At 60.2% G+C, this 20466-nt stretch overlaps 3 protein-coding genes across 7 annotated transcripts in view; all 3 read left to right on the plus strand.

Moving 5' to 3' along the window:
• The window catches only part of MTMR14 (myotubularin related protein 14), a 30753-nt gene extending 30204 nt beyond the window's left edge, over positions 1–549 (plus strand). For both annotated transcript variants that reach the window (XM_058813227.1, XM_058813228.1), the window contains one exon: positions 207–549. In XM_058813227.1, coding sequence (XP_058669210.1) covers positions 207–384 — 178 coding nt within the window. In that variant the 3' untranslated portion in view covers positions 385–549. The remainder of the gene's footprint in view (positions 1–206) is intronic.
• A 1742-nt stretch (positions 550–2291) lies between these two features.
• CPNE9 (copine family member 9) lies at positions 2292–7759 on the plus strand. 2 transcript variants are annotated; one of them, XM_058813229.1, is made up of 18 exons: positions 2292–2559; positions 2639–2685; positions 2890–2993; positions 3789–3865; positions 4088–4151; positions 4264–4367; positions 4448–4552; positions 4922–4963; positions 5087–5162; positions 5233–5286; positions 5400–5461; positions 5742–5788; positions 5869–6050; positions 6247–6374; positions 6490–6592; positions 6669–6726; positions 6871–6944; positions 7058–7759. In XM_058813229.1, the coding sequence occupies exons 1-18, from the start codon at positions 2447–2449 to the stop codon at positions 7208–7210; spliced, it is 1593 nt and encodes a 530-aa protein (XP_058669212.1). In that variant the 5' UTR covers positions 2292–2446; the 3' UTR covers positions 7211–7759. The 2 variants fall into 2 exon arrangements, with proteins under 2 accessions (XP_058669212.1, XP_058669213.1); XM_058813230.1 differs by lacking the exons at positions 2292–2559; positions 2639–2685; positions 2890–2993 and adding an exon at positions 3177–3348.
• Positions 7760–8476: 717 nt separating this feature from the next.
• On the plus strand, positions 8477–20247 carry BRPF1 (bromodomain and PHD finger containing 1). 3 transcript variants are annotated; one of them, XM_058813223.1, is made up of 14 exons: positions 8477–9072; positions 9952–10911; positions 13143–13299; positions 14368–14499; positions 14837–14965; positions 15910–16222; positions 16719–17033; positions 18009–18296; positions 18386–18533; positions 18791–18856; positions 19053–19189; positions 19296–19414; positions 19521–19675; positions 19761–20247. In XM_058813223.1, the coding sequence occupies exons 1-14, from the start codon at positions 8477–8479 to the stop codon at positions 19942–19944; spliced, it is 3699 nt and encodes a 1232-aa protein (XP_058669206.1). In that variant the 3' UTR covers positions 19945–20247. The 3 variants fall into 3 exon arrangements, with proteins under 3 accessions (XP_058669206.1, XP_058669208.1, XP_058669209.1); XM_058813225.1 differs by lacking the exon at positions 18791–18856; XM_058813226.1 differs by lacking the exon at positions 18791–18856 and having other exon boundaries at positions 16722–17033.
• The last annotated feature ends 219 nt before the right edge of the window (positions 20248–20466 follow it).

Below are 20466 nucleotides of genomic sequence, written 5' to 3' on the forward strand. Positions count from 1 at the left end.
GCAGGAGACTGAGGCTGCAGCTGGCTCCGTGGGTTGGATGAGGAGGCAGTGGCACCAGCTGTCACCAGCGCTGTGGACAGAGCCTTTTTGCCTTGCACTGCCTTAGCCACTGCAGCCCGTGGAGCAGCACAGCCCTGTGTCAGGAGTGAGAGCTGGGATGTGGAGAGCGATGGCTGCAGTCACTGACCTCCCCTTCTCTCTCCTAGACTGGTGTCACCGAGTGACCGTGAGTGTCGTCTGGAGGAAGTGCGCTCTGCCTTTCTGGCAAGCTACAGCCGGACCATCGGCCTAAAGGCCGTGCCCCCCAGCCCCTCTGGGGCCATCGGTGGCCTCCTCGAGCAGTTTGTGCGGGGCGTGGGACTGAGAGGCAGCAGCACCCTCTGAACACGGCGTTCCCAGACCACTGCCTGGAAAACTGGGGCTGGCACGTCCCCCAGCAGAGTCCTGGGACCCTCTCCGTGGTGCGGGCACCTGCTGCACCCAGCGCCCGCCGGCCCCCCCTGCCTGGGGCTGTGGGGTGCGGGGTCTTCGGCGAGTCTCTGCAGTAAATGACCCGAGCTGTGCCCTCTCCTGCCTCCTCTCTGGGCTGCGGGCGGGGGCCGCGGGGGCGGCGCGGGGGAGCCGCTCACTATAGATAGCCCGGCCCACTCTTCGCGAGCGTCGGCACCGAAATAGCACCGAACCGAGCCCGGGAGGAAGCCCCCGGCGGGGCGGGAATGGGGCTGAGCCCGCTGTGCCCCTGACTGGGAATCGCGGGCGGGACGTTCCGGTGGAGCCGAGTCCCGGGAGCTGAACCCCCTGGTGCCCGGGTCGGTGCCACCGCTGCCGGCAGGGCCGTCCTGCCCGAGCTGGGCCGAGCCGTGCCTGTGCTGAGCCGAGCCGTGCCCGTGCCGTACCCGCCCCCGGGCGCGCCTCCTCGGCGGCGCGGGAGGAGGCGGCGCGGAGCATCGGCGGCGCCCGGGCGGGGATGGCGGCTCCGGGAGCGCTGGAACCGGCGGCCGGCAGCGTGCCGGGCACCAAGGTGGAGCTCACCGTGTCCTGCCGGTGAGCCGGGAGCCGGGCGAGGGAGCGGGAGGGCGGCGGCTAGTCCGTGGAGACGGGTGGGTGCGAAACGCACCGGGATGCGCGGCGGGGCTGCTCGCTGCGTCCCGCTGCCCGCCGCGCAGCCCCTGGCTCAAGGCGTTGGGAGCTGCGCGTCCTCCTCTCTCCCCGGGTAGCTCTCGGTGCCAGGGCGTATGCCCAGCGTCCCTCTGCCCTGCTGCTGCCCGTCCCGTCCCCTACCTGGGGTCCCACGGGATGCTGTCACCGGGCACGGCTGCGTGAAGCGACCCGATGCCCTCACCCGCGGCTGGGGCACGGGACGGCCGCTCGCGGGGCGATGCTTGTGGGAGGTGGGTGATCTGGTGGGACGCGGGGTGCCGGCGCTGGCTGCGAGCTCGGTGCAAAGCAGAGGGACCGGGAACGTGGCAGCGGGATGGGGGCTGCAGGAGAGGGGCTGCTCCGTGCCCCAGCTTCTGGCCAGGGTCCGCCGATCAAGCGGCGGCGGCTGAGCCGCTCTGCCCGCGGCTAAATATAGCCCGTCGGAGGCACCGCTGCTTGCGGCCGGGGGTCCCGCTCGCAGGGACAGGCACAGCGTCCTGCCGCGGGGAAGCGTCCCCGTGCCGTGGGTCCTGTGGCACGGAGTGCCCCGACCAGGGTGGGTGCCTCCAGCACATCCCCGAGCTATGCAAACTCTGGGCCGGGCCGGGGGCTGTTGTGCCTCCCCGCGGCTGAGCCCTGGCCCCCGCTGCCAGCTTCCCTCACAGCAGGCAGAGGGACTGTGGGTCCACAGGACCGGGCAGCTCCAGGCAGGGTCCGGGGCTCACACCTGGACGCAACCCAGGGCAGCCTTCGGCTTCGCAGCCCGAGGACCCAGCCCAGACCAGGGTGGGGTCTCTCCCCTGCGTGCTGGGGCCAGGGCAGCTGGCTTAGCCCCGCAGCCCCCGCCGTGCCCCAGCCCACCCTGTGCTGCCACCCCGGGGGTGTGGGAAGTATCCCAGCAGAGCCGGTAGCATCCCCCGGCACTTCCCGGTGTCACACCGCGCACAGGACGACGATCAATCGCTCTGCCGGTAGGTGTGTCGGGGGATGCCCACTGGCTGCTCAGCCCCTGCTCCAAGTGTCTCCTTTCTTCTCACTTCTGCACCCTGCCATTAGCCCAGCTCCTGCTGCCGGGGCGCGGCGGGCACTCAGCCGGCGCCGGCGGCACCGGGGAAGGTTTCATCCTGTAAATGGGTTCCCTGTCATGTTCAATCATCATCAGCGCTGGAGACGCTGCTCGCCGCTTGCTCTGCTGCCCCACCGAACCTTGCAGAGGGAGCCAGCGTGTCTCCTTGGGAATGCTGATGCTCTTATCCATAGGTGCCAGCACGGCCTTCTGGCATGGTGCTGACCTGTGATCAGGGGGATGGACATGGGGACCCGTTGCTGGGCCAGGTGGATGGCACTCAGGTTGGCTCACGCCTGGCTCTTCCCCCAGGAACCTGCTGGACCTGGACACCTTCTCCAAGTCCGACCCAGGTGGGTGGCAGAGCCGGGCAGGGAGTATGGCATGGCACAGACACGGCACGGCAGCCTGGCTCTGCTCCTCTCTCCGCAGTGGTCGTCCTCTTTGTGCAGGTCTCGGGGAGCAGCGAGTGGAAGGAGGTGAGCGTGGCCCCCTCTCCTGGCTAATCCCCGGCTGGGTTAAACGGGCCCATATGGCCACCCGTGTCCGCGCTAATGATCCCTCCCCGTCCACGCTAATGATCCGGCCCCGCCAGCAGCGCTAATCCCCCACCGGGATTAGCGCCGAGGCAGCTGCGATGGGGACGGGTCCTGGGGGGGCCGCCCTCACCCCTCTCCCTGCAGTTCGGACGCACCGAGGTGATCGACAACACCCTGAACCCCGACTTTGTCCGCAAGTTCGTCCTCGACTACTACTTCGAGGAGAAGCAAAACCTGCGCTTCGATGTGTGAGTAGGGGGGCCAGGGAAGGGCTTGGCCCCGCTGAGGGTGGAACAAAGCACCGAGTCAGTAATAAATAAGGATAATAAATAAGAATACAGTGTCGAATAGCACGGGTGGGCGGGGAAGCGGGATTGTGTGCTGGAGCATCCCTGCAGGCACCAGCTCAGGGCTCTGCTCTCTCACACTAGCTACAATGTGGACTCCAAGAGCTGCTCCGTTTTAAAGCAGGTGAGCACAGCCTGCGCCGGGGGGACACCCCGAGGCTGTGCCCTGTGTGGGTGCTGTCGGGGGGGACAAGTGCCCCTCGGCAGGCCCTAACCTGCTCTCCATCTCTCCATGCCCCATGGGGACTGGCAGAAGGTAGGTGTCTGCCACACACCTGCCCCTGCTCTGCCCTGGGAACACTGAACCTGGGAGTGCCTGGTGGGGCAAGATGGGGCCAGGACACTCCATAGGGTTGGCTTTTGAGGGGTAAGATGGGTCTAGGGTGGCCCAAGGGGTTCAGGACAGGTCAGGGTATGGAGGGCAGTTTGGGGGAGCAACACAGGATGGGTCCAGGGATGTGGGTTGGCCCGAGGGGCACAGAATGAGTGTAAGGCACATGGAGTGGGCACCTGGGGTAGTCCTGGGGAGGAACAATAGGTCCTGGGTCACAGTGTAGCTTCAGGAAATGGGGTGGCCCAGAGTCAAGTTGGTGGCAGGTCCCATGGGTGCATTGGGAGAGAAAGTGGTGGGTGTGGGTGGTAGGGGACTGGGGCAACCGCCCTCCATGGTCTCATAGTGCTTCCTTTGGGGCACAGGACTTCCTGGGGCAGGCATTTGTGGCACTGGGCGAGGTGATTGGGTCCCAACGGGGACGTCTGGAGAGACCCCTAACGTGAGTCACACCCTGTGGTGAGGTGAGGTGAGGTGGGAGGGTCCTACCCTGTATCTCCACCAGCTGCTCCACTGGAACCCTCCCTGCATGTCCTGTGCTGGGGATTCTGATCACACTGCCAAGCACCAGGAGCTGTGGGACAGAAGCCCCAACCCTGACCTCTTCTCTTGTCCCTGAACTGTCCTCCTTGTCCCCAAGCTGACTGTGTGCCTCTGGTTCCAGGGGTGTCCCAGGGAAGCGGTGTGGGACTATCTTGCTGCTGGCTGAGGAACTGAGCAACTGCCGGGTGAGTACCCGTGTACAGGCTGCAGGGTGGAGAGGGCTGATGGTCCCTCAGCAGAGCAGCTGCTGGTGCCAGGACTGAGGAGGTGGCTGGCAGTGACAGTCCCTGTCCCCAGGACATCGTCACAATGCAGCTGTGTGCCAACAAGCTGGATAAGAAGGACTTCTTTGGAAAATCCGATCCTTTCCTCGTCTTCTATCGTAGCAATGAGGATGGCACGTGAGCACAGGGACCCACTGGGGCAAACAGGGTGCCAACGTCACCAGACAGCATGGCCCAACCCTGCCTTGTCCCCCCAGCTTTACTATCTGCCATAAGACAGAGGTGGTGAAGAACACACTGAACCCGGTGTGGCAGCCCTTCACCATCCCCGTGCGTGCCCTCTGCAACGGCGACTACGACCGGTACAGGAACGGGGACGGGACAGGGACACGGGCAGCCGTGGGGCCAGAGCAGGGTGTGAGCAGTGCTTGGTGGGCTTGGCCTCGCAGCGGCAGGCAGCTCAGAATTGGCTCCTGATTGGGTTTTTTTCTCTTTTGCAACCCAAATTACATAAAGGCATCCCCCTCCTTTCCAGGGCCCCCACCATGACCCAAATTTCCCGCTCCCTCCTGGCAGAGCCGCAGACTGGGCAGGCAGGGCGGCTCTGCTGGAAGGTGGTGGGTAGGGTGCTCACTGTGGGTTGGGCTGTGGGCCTGGGTGTCCCCAAATCAGGGGCTGGAGGGGCTGTGCCAGCCTGGCTGATGGCTTACCCTACATGCCTTCACTTTCAGGACGGTGAAGATAGATGTGTACGACTGGGACCGTGATGGGAGGTGAGGGAAGGGACACCAGTGTTGTATTGCACTAAATTCTTACACACCAGGGTGCTGCTGAAGCTTCCCAGGGCACCTCTCAGCCAGGTGCCTGGCTGTACTGACCCTGTGTTCCTCCTGCAGCCATGACTTCATTGGGGAATTTGCCACCAGCTACCGGGAGCTCTCTCGAGCACAGAGTCAGTTCACAGTGTATGAGGTAGGGTGGTGGGGCAGGGTGAGGGCAGGGTGCACTCCACGCTAGGACTGACTCACCCCTGTATCTGCAGGTGCTGAATCCCAGGAAAAAATGCAAGAAGAAGAAATATGTGAATTCTGGCACTGTGAGTGGGGCTGGGGAGTTCCTGGGCCTCCTGCCTTCCAGGGGCTGGTATGGCTCCACCTGCTGTGTGTGCCAGGTTCAGGGGGCTCCAGATCTGATCCCCAGTGCCCACAGGTGACACTGCTCTCCTTCTCTGTTGAGTCTGAGTTCACCTTCGTTGACTACATACGGGGCGGGTGAGTGGGGGGCTGGGAGCCCCCCGGCTCCTCGAGATCTCCCATGGCTGAGAGTCTCGGGGCAAGGACAGTGGTGACAGTGAAGGTTCAGCCTGGGGGTGACAAGGGAGCGGTGGGGCTGGGAGGTAGATGCAGAACGGTGGCATGGGGCTGTGGGGTGCTGGCTGGGGAAGGGGAGCCGAGGCAATGGGTCTGGGCAGGGAAACTCCAGCACTGTGGGGCTGGAAGATGGTGTCCCTGTGCTGTGGGGCCGGCAGCCTCCTTCACTCTCCCCCTTAAGGACACAGCTGAATTTCACTGTTGCCATTGACTTCACGGCCTCCAATGGTGAGTGCACCTGGTGTCTGGGGGGTCCCCATCACCCTGGGTCTGGCCATGGGGCGGGTGTGACGGGCACTATGCCGCAGGGTTGCCATCCCAGCCCACCTCACTGCACTACGCGAGCCCCTACCAGCTGAGCGCCTATGCCCTGGCACTGAAGGCAGTGGGGGAAATCATCCAGGACTACGACAGCGACAAGCTCTTCCCTGCCTACGGCTTTGGTGCCAAAGTCCCACCTGACGGCAAGATCTCCCACCAGTTTCCTCTGGTGTGTCCTCCCTGTGGGACGGGGCTGAGAGTGAACCCAGATCCCCTGGCTGTGGGGCAAAGCTGGTCTTGGGGGTGCCCACAGCAGCTTGGTGGGGAGGGGAAGCACCCTGGCAACATTCTGCCCCAGCATCCCACAGCCTGGGGGACAGCAGGGGCTGTGGTCCCCCTCCAAGTGCCCCATCTCTGTCCCCCAGAACAACAATGTGGATAACCCCAGCTGTGCCGGCATTGAAGGCGTGTTGGAGTCCTACCTCCAAAGCCTGCGCACCGTCCAGCTCTATGGTCCTACCAACTTTGCTCCCGTCATCAACCAGGTGGCTGGGTGAGCACTGGCGCGCTGTCCCCTTTGCCATCCCCAAATGCCATCTGTCCCACAGCAGGGTCGACTGCCCCACACCAGTGGGGTGCTTGAGGGCCCCCATCCCTTTTCCCCATAGGATAGCCGCCCAGGTGACCGATGGCTCACAGTACCACGTCCTCCTCATCATCACTGATGGTGTCATCTCTGACATGCTGCAGACCAAGGAAGCCATTGTCACTGTGAGTGCACCCTTGTTGCTCTGAGTTCATCTCACATGGACACTGTCCTGGCTGACACCCTGCCTCTGCTCCACAGGCTTCCTCCCTGCCCATGTCCATCATCATCGTGGGAGTAGGTCCAGCTGAGTTTGAGGGTGAGTTGGGACTTGGGGACACCGGGGAAGACGGATGGAAACATTGTCCCTTCCTCTGGGATGCCAAAGACATCCAAAGGGCTGGTGTTTCCATCCCCGGTGTTCATCCCACCGAGGCTTGGTGACACCAGCTGTCACCCCCAGCCATGGAGGAGCTGGACGGTGATGAGGTACGGTTGTCTTCCCGGGGACGGTATGCTGAGAGGGACATTGTACAGGTAAGTCTGGCATTGAATCCAGACCTGCTGCGGGTGAGAGATGCTCAGTCCCCCTTGCTGAACCCCACAGCAATAGAGTTTCCAAACTGACTGCAAACTTTTTGCCCTCAAAGTTTGTGCCATTTCGGGATTACGTGGACGACTCAGGCAACCAGGTGCTGAGCATGGCCCGCCTGGCCAAGGACGTGCTAGCTGAGATCCCTGAGCAGCTGCTCTCTTACATGAAGACCCGTGACATCAAGCCTCGCCGGGCAGATCCCGAGTAGCTCTACCCCGAGCCATGGGACTGACTGGTGGGGCGAGGATATGTCACCTTTTTTCTGCCAGTGACCAGGGCTTAACCATGGAGATGTGGCCCCTTTAGGGAGATAATCAGCTGTTATGGTTGGTCAAAACAGGGCTGGGACCCGGTTCTGGCAGTGAGACCACAGGGCTGGACATCCTCTGCTGCCCGTTCCTCCTGCCCGATGTCCAGCAGCAAGTCGGGACTGCCCCTGGACCGTGGCAGTGCGGGCAGGGCCAGCCGGGAGGAACACGGTGTGTGCCGCGGTGTGCGTGTTCCTGAGAGCAGCCTGGCCTCTGCCCCAGGGGAAGGCTGACCCTGAGTGCCTGCCCAGCCCCGCTGCTCCTTGGGGCAGCGGCCTCGCCCTGCTCCTGCCTGCGCCCCATTCCTGCCTGCACCCCGCTCCTGCCTGTGCCCGCTCCTCCGGCTCTGCTAACCCGGCCTGCCTCACGCCCTGCCGCACGGCCGGGGCTCCCGCCGCCGGGGGTGCCGGGGCGGAGGGCAGGCGGGTGTCTACTGCGTTACCGACTGTAAATAAACTGCTCAACCGGGTCTGCTGCCGTGCTGGGCCAGGGGGAGCGGGGAGAGCAAGGGGGACGGGAGGACCGGTGGGGCGGGGGTGGCTAGGGAGCCGAAGGTACCGGGCGGCGTGTAGCCGGGCCGGGGGAATCGGGAGGACCTTGAAAATTGGGGTGACCTGGGGGAAGGAGGGGTCCGGAGGGACCGGGAGGACCGAAAGGGTGAGGGGGGCGCGGGGGGTCGGGCTGAGGCGGGGCCGGGCGGTGGCAGCGGGGTCTGTGATTCGAGGCGGCAGATTCGTCACCGTCATCGCGGCGCGACCCGGCCCGCTCCCGCCGTTCCCACGTGGCCTCCCCGCGCTATCGTCGCTGCCGCCGCCGCCTTCCCCGTCCTCTCCGTCCTCGGTGCCTCCGGTCCTGCCCGGTGCTGCTGCCCGGCGGTGCCGTGGCGAAAGTGCGGTTGCTAAGGGCGGCGCGGCGCTTTACCCAGGGCCGCCCCGCGCCAGGCGCCGCCGCAGCTCCATTGTTGGGGCCGGCCCGGGCCCGCCGCCGCCGCCGCCGCCGCCCATGGAGCCGCCCGCCCGCTGAGCGCGGCCCCGCGCCGGGGAGCGCCGCCGCAGGGAAGGAGCGGGCAGCGGGGAGCCAGGCCAGGGCGGCCGGGGCCCGGGGAGGGGGCGGCGGGGCGGCGGGGCGGGGGGCCCGGCCCGGCCTCGGCCCCCCGCGGCCCCGCCATGGGTGTAGATTTCGACGTGAAGACCTTCTGCCACAACCTGCGGGCCACCAAGCCGCCCTACGAGTGCCCGGTGGGCACCTGCCGCAAGATCTACAAGAGCTACAGCGGGATCGAGTACCACCTGTACCACTATGACCACGATAACCCGCCCCTGCCCCAGCACACCCCCCTGCGCAAGCACAAGAAGAAGGGGCGCCAGGCCCGCGCCGCCAACAAGCAGTCGCCCAGCCCCTCCGAGACCTCCCAGTCGCCCGGCCGAGAGGTGATGACCTACGCCCAGGCCCAGCGCATGGTGGAGGTGGACCTGCACGGCCGCGTCCACCGCATCAGCATCTTCGATAATCTCGACGTGGTGTCCGAGGACGAGGATGTTCCCGAGGAGGTGCCCGAGAATGGGAGCAATAAGGAGAACACGGAGACGCAGAGCGTCCCGCCCAAATCTGGGAAGCACAAGAACAAGGAGAAGCGCAAGGACTCCAACCACCATCACCACAACGCCTCGGCCAGCACTACCCCCAAGCTGCCCGAGGTGGTGTACCGAGAGCTGGAGCAGGACACCCCTGATGCCCCTCCTCGTCCCACCTCGTACTACAGGTATTGTCCGTGGCTGGGTGCAAGGAGACTCCTAGGTTCATGCCCAGGGTTTGGAGGTGGAATTGGCCCCACTCTCTTCAAGTGGCTTGCCTGTGACTCCTGGAAATGGCCTTTGTCTGCCTCTTCCAGGTCTCACAGAAGTGGCTGTTCCGTGGTTTCAGGCTCCTTGGGCTCTGCCTGGTGTCACATCACAGTTCGGAGAGGTCTGTGAATCTACAGAGCTCTCAGTTGCTGCTTAGCTGGTTGCCAGCAGTTTGATTGCTGTGCTCTTTCCTTGCTGGAACAGCACTTAAAATCAAAACAAAACCCAATGTGTCCTTTTGCCTCTCAGTCTCTCTTTGGAGGTATGCTGAGATATTTTCAGAGCCCTTCAGCACCAAGGTGTACCTGTAGGAGTTGTCTGTTTGTGGGCATACTTTTAAATTGTTTTCTTACAGTACTTTGTGAGAGATTTGGTGGATGCAGTGGCCCCAGTTAATACCTCAGGCAGGAGTTAACAGAGCCCCATAACGGGAATTACTGAAACATGGCACCTCCATGCATGGTTATCATGTCTTGGTTGTGAGGCTGTTGCCTCCAGAGCACTGGCACTTGCTGAGTGGCCCCTGCAGGCCCCCTCCTTGCACTGATGAGTCTCCAAGGCCTGACCTTGCTCCTTAGACCAGTTTTGTTTTGTCTCCAAGTTGCTGTTGTGCCGCTGTGCTAGTCAGGGTGCAGTAGCACCTTTTGCTTCTGCACATTCCTGCCTTGTCCCTGTTTCTTTATTTTGGCTTATGGCTCGGCTGGAGCATTTGAACATTCTCTCAATCACAGACAAATCCTGGAGTTGGGGCTCAGCAGCTCCAAACATGCCCTTACTTTCCAATGCTGTCCTTCCAGGTACATTGAGAAGTCGGCAGAGGAGCTGGACGAGGAGGTGGAGTATGACATGGATGAGGAGGATTACATCTGGCTGGACATCATGAACGAGAGGCGGAAGAACGAAGGCGTGAGTCCTATTCCCCAGGAGATCTTTGAGTACCTGATGGACCGCCTAGAGAAGGAGTCCTACTTCGAGAGCCACAACAAGGGGGACCCAAACGCCTTGGTGGATGAGGACGCCGTCTGCTGCATCTGCAACGACGGGGAGTGTCAGAACAGCAACGTCATCCTCTTCTGTGACATGTGCAACCTGGCTGTGCACCAGGAGTGCTATGGGGTGCCCTACATCCCCGAGGGACAGTGGCTCTGCAGACGGTGCCTGCAGTCACCCTCGCGCGCCGTGGACTGCGCCCTCTGCCCAAACAAGGGGGGGGCCTTCAAGCAGACGGACGATGGGCGCTGGGCACACGTGGTCTGTGCCCTCTGGATCCCCGAGGTGTGCTTTGCCAACACCGTCTTCCTGGAGCCCATCGACAGCATCGAGCACATCCCGCCCGCACGCTGGAAGCTGACCTGTTACATTTGCAAGCAGCGTGGCTCTGGGGCTTGCATCCAGTGTCACAAAGCCAATTGCTACACTGCCTTCCATGTCACCTGTGCCCAGCAGGCCGGGCTGTACATGAAGATGGAGCCCGTCAGGGAGACGGGTGCCAACGGTACCTCCTTCAGTGTGCGCAAAACCGCCTACTGCGACATCCACACGCCGCCAGGCTCCGTGCGCAGGCTGCCCGCCCTCTCCCACAGTGAGGGGGAGGAGGAGGATGAGGAGGAAGAGGAGGAGGGGAAGGGCTGGAGTTCTGAGAAAGTCAAAAAAGCAAAGGCCAAATCTAGGATCAAGATGAAGAAGGCACGGAAGATCCTGGCAGAAAAACGAGCTGCAGCACCTGTGGTTTCTGTGCCCTGCATCCCCCCTCACAGGTACGACCTGCTGCCCTCTCTGGACTGGGGAGAAATTTCTCCTTCATGTTTTGTGTCCTGCTTCCCATGTGGGCATTATCCTATTTCCCTCCCTAGCTTTTGTGCAGGTACTTCTCACTTTGTTGCCACAGAGGGCTGTGGTGGTTTCTTCTGGGAGTCCTGCAGAGAGACAGGGCCATGCATTGCCCTGCGAAGGTGTCTGGGCCCTCGGCATGGCAGGAAATAGCTGCTGTTAGTTTAACAGTAGAGAGTGAACTTGGCCGGATGTGTCAGGAAGCAGCTGGAGGTTCCCAGCACTCCTTTCCTGTTGCGCTGACCTCAGGCACTGGAGTAAACGAGGCGGGAAGGAGGAGGGACCTGCTCTCCTTTCTGCTGAGGTCTGTTTTCTCCTGAGGCTGTGTCAGGCAAAAGACAGAAGTGTGGGAGTGATTCAGGCCTGGGAAACGGGTTAATCCCGGGGTTATTTTGGCTCTGGAGCAGAGAGGTTTGGGGTCGGGATCCCTGTGCTCTGCTGAGCAGAACTCATCCATCCCAGCAGCCACGTACTCCTTGCTGGGCTTCCTCAGTGCTCTCTGCCAGGCACAGCAGCTGCTGCTCCCTTTCAGCACTGCCTGTTGGAGCAGGGCCGGGCAGCCACGGGTGCTGAAAGCTGTCTGTGAGGAGGGGTGGCTGGAGAGCACCAGGATCCTGCCTGCCAAGGAACACCACGGTCCTAAGGCTGACTCCCCAGTGTGAGGCCTCACGAGGGGTTATGTTTCTGTCACATTCCAAACCTGTGGTTTCATGGGAAGGTGCAAACACCCTCTAGTTACAGTTGCAACTGCTTTGTGCTTTGCTCTTGTTAGATTGTTGGGCTGGCGTGCAAATCCCAAAACAAGAGCATCTAAGAGCCTTGCAGAATTTGTCAGCGTTTATAACTCTGGATGTCCTCAGCAGCATGTAAAAGCACATAAGGGCATCCTAAGATGTTTTTAGACCTCATTGTCACTCTGCAGCAGGCAACACCCAGTTGAGCACAGGTTGGGCATGGAGCATTTGCTTTTGTAGTAGTGAGCCACCAATCCTGAGCTGGTGAGCTCTCCTTCCTGCGGCAGGAGCTGTGGGGGGCTGTGACCATGGGACACTGTCAAGACTCTTAGACCCTCAAGACTTCTCTCCTGTGCACTTGGATAGGAGCACATGGAAGCCATGGGTTATGCTCTCTGGGCAGCATTCTGGTCACTTGGGGAGACAGGTCTGCCACAAGGCTGCTGCCTTTTTACCATGGTCTGTTTGTGTCCCAGGCTTATGTTTTTGCTCATTCAGGGCTTGCTCCATAGCAGGAGCCTCTTTTTCTTATGTGTGTACATGTTGGCAGTTTGTAGGGTCTTGCTGCTATTGCGTTCACAGCGAAAATATACTGAGCTAGAATCCTATTGGGATTAATTATTCTTCAGGAGCTGTTGCCAGAATGCCACGTCTTCCTGTGGGAGCTGTGCTTGGCCAGTGATGGCATATGAGGCTGCTGTCCCCAGTCTCTTCAGCTGAGGCTGATGCAGGTTGGGTCATCCTTTGGGAAAAGCTGTCTCTGGGAGGTGGGCAGATGCTGAGGGTTCATCCCTTTGTCAGTCTACTAGCAGGGCATCTCTGTCCAACTCTGCTGAACAAGGCTGTCCCAGCCCCTCCGGACTATCTGCTGTGGTAGGAAGTAAGCAATCCCTTTTGTGGTGTTCTGGGCTGTTCAGGATAGTCTTGGATGGGACGTCTGTTGTACTCATGCATCGTGCTCCTTCCTTTGCTTTGCCAGGGTTTGAGTTTCTCTGGTAGCATTTGGCCAGACCCCCTTGTCACAGCAAGTGGCCTTCAGCAAGGTAAATAATGATTTTGGGGCAGTAGCACCATAACACTCATGGTCTCAGGGACCATGGGAGCTGTTAAAGATCCAGCACCCAGTGTGACTGTCTTGCACCCCAACCTGCCCCAGGCTTTGCCCAAAAGTTGACAGGAAGTAGAAATGAAAAGTGTGTTATGGAGAGGCAAGGCTGCACATTTCCTGGCATCCTCTGTTGTGCCTAGGCTATGTGACTTGGTGTTAACAGAAAGTCCTGCCATATAAAAGGATGTTCTCTGCCTGAGGAGCTTCTCAGCTCCGCTGGGATGGCCTTGCTGATACTTGTCCCTAGCTGGGGCTTCTCCTGCAGCAACCAGGCTTGATTTGTTGATGGACTCTGTGGTTCTTCTCCTTTCCTCAGGCTCAGTAAGATTACAAACCGTTTAACCATCCAGAGGAAGAGCCAGTTCATGCAGAGGCTGCACAGTTACTGGACTCTGAAGAGACAGTCCCGCAATGGTGTCCCCCTGCTCCGCCGCCTGCAGACACACCTGCAGTCACAGAGAAACTGCGACCAGGTAAGGGCTGCTTGGTGGGGCTGCAGGGAACCTGGCTGTGTTCATGCTTCCTGCGCCTTTGGAGCTGTGGGCTTGGAGCCTTTGCTGCATGCAATGCCTGCAGGTGCAGAATGGGGGTCAGGGGTATGAGCTTTCAGACGAGGGAAGGGCAACCCCAGCTGCTTTTGCTGCTTCACCTTCTCCTCCGCTCTCAGTGTTCAGAGAATTGCCAGGCAGCGACGCCACTGGCAGCCTGCCACACAAAGGGAATCCTGCCCTCTCAAGCTGCCACGCTGAAGGTATTTCCTTTCTTGTGCCTGCATTTAGCCAGTAGTGATGGCAAACCTGTCAAAAATGGCTCTAATATCAGGCCACTGTGCCAGGCAGTGTTGAGAGAGATGGCCAGGGATCTCTAGAAACAGTCTGGACTGAACCAAGGCCTCTCTTCTAGCTTCTGATACTGCTCCAAGAGTGCTCCTTCTGGGTGCTGCTTCCAGCCCACAATCAGCACTTCACAGATGTGAAATCTGGTGCCAGAGAGGAAGATTTTTTCTTCTGGCTCCCCATCTCAGCTGTAAATCTTTCTGAGCCCTCTGATGACTGTGACTGGGCAGGGTTTTCTCCTATCTTTGTCTGCTCTTATTATTTTTGCTGGAGAAGAGTTGAGGCTGCTTCTGCTCAGTTTTGGCTATGGCAGGATAAAAGCTGTAATTTTTTTGGTGCTCCAAAAATGAAAGCAAGTAGAGCTGTTGTTCCCTTTTTGAGCTGTTGCACTTTGTCAGAGCTGTGAGCAGTAGCACAGACCTCTTGGGCAGCTGCAGGCAGTCAGTCGGTCATGTTAGGAAGAGTGTTTCTAGAGTCTGAGGATGTTCACCTCCTGACATCCTAAGGCTTGATGACCAAAGGGCAAGTATTTAGCTCTTGCCAGAGGTGAGACTGAATCACCTGCCTAGGTTACAAAAAAGGAGCTGTGACCTTTGCTGCACCAGCAGGTGGTTCCCTTTGTCAGAGAAGAGCCCCAGCACACAGTCAGGAAGGTGGAGATGGGAGCACATCTTCTATCACTCATGGTCTCTGATGTTCCCACAGAGAGACACTGAGGATAAGAACTGGGCCCTGAAGGAACAGCTGAAGTCATGGCAGCGCCTGCGCCATGACCTCGAGCGTGCGCGCTTGCTGGTGGAGCTGATACGCAAGCGGGAGAAGCTCAAGAGAGAGACGGTAACGACTGCCCCTCCTTGGGGAGCGGCTGGGGTGGGCATCAGCAGGGGCTCCTTAGGGTGCTCAGGTGTGCCGGGGTCCCCTCGGCTGTGCTGCGCTCTGCTCCGATGGCTCCGAGCAAAGGTGGCTGCTCTGCAAGGCACAGGTGGGATGCACAGGTGCTGGAGCCGGTGTTTCACCTCTGCTCCCACAAACGGGGCTGAGGGGCGCTCCCTACCCCTCAGCAAGGAGAGGAGAGGGGTTGCTGTCCTGCAGGGCTGCACTGCTGCTCCCTGGGGACAGTCCCCACTGCCTGGCTAGGGCCAAGGGCTCAGCCCCGCTCTGTTCTTTGTTTCAGATCAAAGTGCAGCAGGTGGCACTGGAAATGCAGCTGACCCCCTTCCTCATCCTCCTCCGCAAGACGCTTGAGCAGCTGCAGGAGAAAGACACGGGCAACATCTTCAGTGAGCCGGTCCCTCTGTCTGAGGTAACAGAAAACTACGAAGTAAGAACCCCCTCCCCAGATTTCTACTTCACTCAAACTTGCCCCTTGCTCATGCCAAGGGCTGCCCAGGTTGCGTTCTGGTCCAGAAGAACCCTGAGCAGCCTGGTGCTGGCTCATGGCAGCATCACTCGCTCACCAGAGGGAGTGTGCAGCAGTCCCCCTCCTGGGTGAGCCAAATGCAGAACAGCTGAGTTAGTGACAGCTGGGGCACAGCACTTGACTCTTCCTCTGTGTGTGTTACTGGTGACACCCCAGGGTCTGTGAGCAGTTGGGGATTCCCACTGGGGAAGGCAAAGTGCCAGCCCTTAGTGTGTGCTCTTACCTGTCCTCTTGTGAAAGCCTCTGCTAGATGACTGAGCACAGCACAGAGATGGGTTTGACCCTTAGACTGTCACTGCTGCAGGCAGGAGAGAGAATTCCTGAGACTGTCACTGCCTAGGAGCATGGCAAAAGTCCACATGGTCTCTGCAAGGTTCTGGCAGCAGGTCAGCATGGAGGTTTCTTAGCAAATGGGGAAGAAGGCTGCACCATCTCACTTGCCACCTGGATGGCTCTGTTTTACCTTTCTGCACTCACCTTCACCCCTGGGGCTGCACTTGCAGCACCTTCTCCAGGGAATAACATGTAGCATACTGGATCCCAGCTGCCTGCAGGCAGGAGTTGAGGACAGGATGCTGGCATGTGTGCTGGAGTTGTAAAAATGCTTCGGAGTGCATATCCGCTCTAACAGGTTGAGCACAGCACATGGGCTTCCTAGTCCGGAGGCGTTGCTGTTCCTCAAGCTGCAAAAACAGACGGCATTCCCCGATGTGCATTTGGGCAGAGCACAGGGAGTGATACCTGATTCCTCTAACAACTGTTTTCTTGGAGCAGGTACTGCTAACTGTGGCTCCTGGGCTCTTAACTCTGGCTCTTTCCTCATGCAGGTCCCAGACTACCTGGATCACATCAAGAAGCCAATGGATTTTCAGACAATGAAGCAAAATCTAGAAGCCTATCGCTATCTGAATTTCGATGACTTTGAGGAGGATTTCAACCTGATCATTAACAACTGTTTGAAATACAATGCCAAAGACACGATCTTCTACAGGGCAGCCATCCGCCTGCGGGAGCAGGGAGGTGCTGTGCTGCGACAGGCTCGCCGGCAGGCAGAGAAGATGGGCATTGACTTCGAGACAGGCATGCACTTCCCCCACTGTGTCACAGTGGAAGAGGCTCAGATCCAAGACATTGAGGACGGTGGGTATTCGGTCCCTGCCCTGGGGTACGAGGGCTACTAAAAGGTAAAGCCTGGGCAGAGTCAAGGCACCCAAGAGTCTGAGCTGCCTCTTCTGGGAGGTTGTCACATGTTGGGCTGTGTGTCCCCACTCCCTGGAGACCTGGGGTGGTTTTGCTAGCCAGGTACTTATCAGCCCCATTGGGTTGGTTCTAGGCAGTGGTTTGTCTGTGCATCCTTTCTTTCCTGTTGCATCCTTGTTCCAGACAATGTGAACCCCAGTATTCTCCACACTGCTGATCAGCCAGCTTTCCCCAATTGGCTGAGTTCCCACAGGGCTCCTTCTCTTGGTCTTTTAGGTTAACTTCCCTAAAGGGTCCACAGGTGTTTGGTGCCATGCCAGCTCCTTCCTCCTTCTCCCCTGCAGAGAACCTGGATTGCCTCATGCCCTTTCAGGTAGAGGAGCTCCACTGGAGTTCCCGATTTCGTTAATCCATCTGCTCCTCTTTGTTTCCCCAGAAGATGTGCGGCTGCTGCTCTCAGAGAACCAGAAGCACCTGCCGTTGGAGGAGCAGCTGAAGATCCTGCTGGAGCGGCTGGACGAGGTCAACGCCGGCAAGCAGAGCATTGGACGGTCCCGCCGGGCCAAGATGATCAAGAAGGAGATCACAGTGCTGCGGCGGAAGCTTGCTCACCCGCGGGACCTGGGCCGGGAGGGGCTGGAGCGGCACAGCTCCTCTGCCAGGGGAGTCCTGCAGTCCCACAACCCCTGCGAGAAGGACCTGCAGACAGACAGTGCTGCAGAGGAGAGCAGCAGCCAGGAGACTGGCAAAGGTAATACTCCCTCCAGAACTGCCAGTCTGAGGAGCCATGGAGAGCTGCCTCTGGACAGGCCTGTCTGTGGAGAGGCTGCCCTGGCAGGTGCCTCCTTAGGCAGGAGGACTGTGTGGGCAGCTCCCCACACACACCTCGCTCTTCACTCCTCCATGGGAATGAGGCAGGTGGCCTCTTGTGGGACAGTCCCTTATCCCACATCCCCCTGTGGGGACTCTTCCTTGCCTGTAGTGCCTCCCATAGGGGCGAGTGCTGAGTGTGATGTCTGTGTCTCCCTGGGCTCCCTCCCAACATGCTCACTGGATAGTTTGTGGTGAGCTGTGCCAGCCAAACAGGGGGGATTGGATGAAGGAGGCCATGTTCTGTGTCTGGAACAGCCACAGCCTGATATGTTTGCCCCTGGGGAGGGTTGGCAGGTTGTTGGTATTCACAGCTGCGGTCAGCAGTGACCTGGTGAATTCATCTCTTTGTCAGCCAAAGAACTGGATGCTGTTCCAGAGATCACAGTTCCAGCTGTGTGGTGTGGGGCATGAGGTGGATTGTTTCCTTCTGATAGGACCTACCAGCTTGGCCACATTGCCTGGTTTCTAGGGGCATTATGGAGCAGGCTGCCTTTAGTGTCCCTTCCTGCCAGAGGGCATGGGAGGGAGTTGCAGCAGCAGTGACTGCTGAACTCCAAATGCTCTCCCAGGGCTGAGAGTCAAACAGGCCAGCTGCCAGCTCCCTGGATGGAGATGGTGAGCTGGGCTCTGTGGGTAGCACAGCCAAAGTACCAGGCAGAGCTACCATGTGTCACTGGGCATTTGCCACCTCTGCATCCCAGTCCTGTCATCTAATCATGGAAAAAGCAGGGTCTTCCTATAGTGAGGGAGGATCTTCTGAGATAATGTTCCCCAGAAACAAAGCTGTTTTGTGATACCACTGCCATGCAGTCCCTGCCATCAGGGCTGCAGCTGACACCTTCTCCTTCTTCAGGTCTGGGTCCCAATTCTTCTTCTACCCCAGCGCATGAAGTTGGCAGGAGGACCTCTGTGCTCTTCTCCAAGAAGAACCCTAAAACTGCAGGCCCTCCAAAACGTCCAGGACGCCCCCCAAAGAATCGAGACAGCCAGATCCCTCCTGGGCATGGGAGCAGCCCCATTGGGCCCCCCCAGCTCCCAATAATGGGGTCCTCCCAGCGGCAGAGGAAGCGAGGGCGGAGCCCGCGGCCCAGCTCCAGCTCTGACAGTGACAGTGACAAATCCACGGAGGATGCTACCATGGGTGAGTGCAGCTGGGCACCTGTGCTCCCACTGGCAGCACGTGGCAGGCTCTGGTGCAGTGGTAATGCTCTTTGTTGGGGTGTTTTTCAGACCTGCCAGCCAACGGTTTCAGCAGCGGGAACCAGCCCGTGAAGAAGAGCTTCCTGGTGTACCGCAATGACTGCAATCTTCCCCGGAGCAGCTCCGACTCAGAGTCCAGCAGCAGCAGCAGCAGCAGTGCTGCCTCAGACCGCACCAGGTACTGCCTCTGACAGCAGTGCTGCCCAGGGTGGCAGTGGGCAGCTTTCAGCCTTGAGTTTCTGGATGAGCACCCCGTTTGGTGGTCCCCATCTTGTTCATCCTGCAGCTCAGCTGCTAATCCCTAGAAGTCTTTGGAGTGTGTGCCTTTTTAAATGTGAAACCTAAAGGTGAAAGTGTGCAGCAAAGGGCTAGCAGGAAGCATGAACTAGGGAATTCCTGTTGGCACAGTGGCTGTTCTGTCATTGGCCCTTCCAGCAGCCTCCTGCGTGTGTCTCTAATTCGGAAGAGGGCACATCTTCTGGTCCTCCCAGGTGGAACTGGGTGAGGGTCTGGCTTGCACCCTGGCAGAAGCACCATCCCACCTTTCTGCCTGCTAGGCCTGCCAAGTCCTTCCCGGTACCAAGGCTGGCATTTGGAGGCCACAAGCCCTGGTGTCCTACCAGCCTGGCCCTCTGGAAAACAGTTTCTGGAAGCTTAATGTGACTCCTACTGATAGCTCTGCTCCCTGTCTCCGCAGCACAACACCCTCCAAGCAGGGCAGAGGGAAACCCTCCTTCTCCCGAGTGAACTTTCCAGAGGACAGCAGTGAGGACACATCAGGGACAGAGAACGAGTCCTACTCCGTGGGCACGGGACGAGGTGTGGGGCATGGCAGTAAGTAGTGTGGCTGTAGTAAGTAGTGTGGCTGCACAGCTGTGTGTCTGATGGCTGGCACCATCACCCAGGGGGACACAGCTGACTGCCCTCTCCTCCTGTACAGTGGTGCGTAAGGGCATGGGGCGAGGCGCAGGGTGGCTGTCTGAGGATGAGGATTCTTCCCTGGATGCCCTGGACCTGGTGTGGGCTAAGTGCAGGGGCTACCCCTCCTACCCGGCGTTGGTGAGTACTGCCTGTTAGCGGGGCCTCTGAAACCCATGTCCCCTCCCTGCAGACTGGCTCCTGGGGTCCCTGTTCTCCTCTCAGCCCTCCCCTGCTCGTTTTGCAGATCATTGACCCCAAGATGCCGCGGGAAGGCATGTTCCACCACGGGGTCCCCATCCCCGTGCCCCCCTTGGAGGTGCTGAAGCTGGGGGAGCAGATGACTCAGGAAGCACGCGAGCACCTCTACCTTGTCCTCTTCTTTGACAACAAGCGCACTTGGTAAGGCCAGGGGGCCGAGGGCTTTGGGGGGGGTCCCCAGAGACGATTGTAACCCTCAAACGAGGTGGCCCCCTGCTCTCCACAGGCAGTGGTTGCCCCGGACGAAGCTGGTGCCTCTGGGGGTGAACCAGGACCTGGACAAAGAGAAGATGCTGGAGGGCCGCAAGTCCAACATCCGCAAGTCGGTGCAGATCGCCTACCACCGCGCCATGCAGCACCGCAACAAGGTGCAGGGCGAGCAGAGCAGCGACTCCAGCGAGAGCGACTGAGCTGGTTCCGCCGGCCGCTCCCCCGCCGAATCTCAGGGCAAACGGGGCTCGGTGACCCCCACCCCGTGCAGCTGGCCTGCACCCACGGGGGGCCGGGGGACCGGGAGGGGTGGGGCCGGTCCCCCGTGCCTCCCCCACTCTCCCATTCCCGGTGCCCGCTCCCCCCAGCCCGCCGCTCCCCGGGATGCTGTTCTGGCCGCCGCCGTGCCCCAGGGCGGCCCCCCGCGCCCCGCACCCCCGTGCTGCCCCCACCCCTGGGCCCAGCCCCTGGCCGGCCCCGCGCTCGGACGTTGTTTGTATTTATTTTGAAGGAAGAAAAAAGATCTATTGATTCTTAGAAAATAAACCTCCACTGCGGAGCCGCGGCCGCTGCGGGCGGGGAGGGAGTGGGAGCGAGGCGGGGCGGGCATGTGCGGCGGCACCGGCCCCGCTTCCGGCCGCGAGCGGAAGCTGGGGCGGGAGCGGCGGGCGCTCCGCCCGCGCCGGTGTCTCTATAGTGGGGAGTGCGGGGCCGGGCCGGGA

This window comes from Ammospiza caudacuta, chromosome 12, assembly GCF_027887145.1.
Source record: "Ammospiza caudacuta isolate bAmmCau1 chromosome 12, bAmmCau1.pri, whole genome shotgun sequence".
Taxonomy (NCBI): domain Eukaryota; kingdom Metazoa; phylum Chordata; class Aves; order Passeriformes; family Passerellidae; genus Ammospiza; species Ammospiza caudacuta.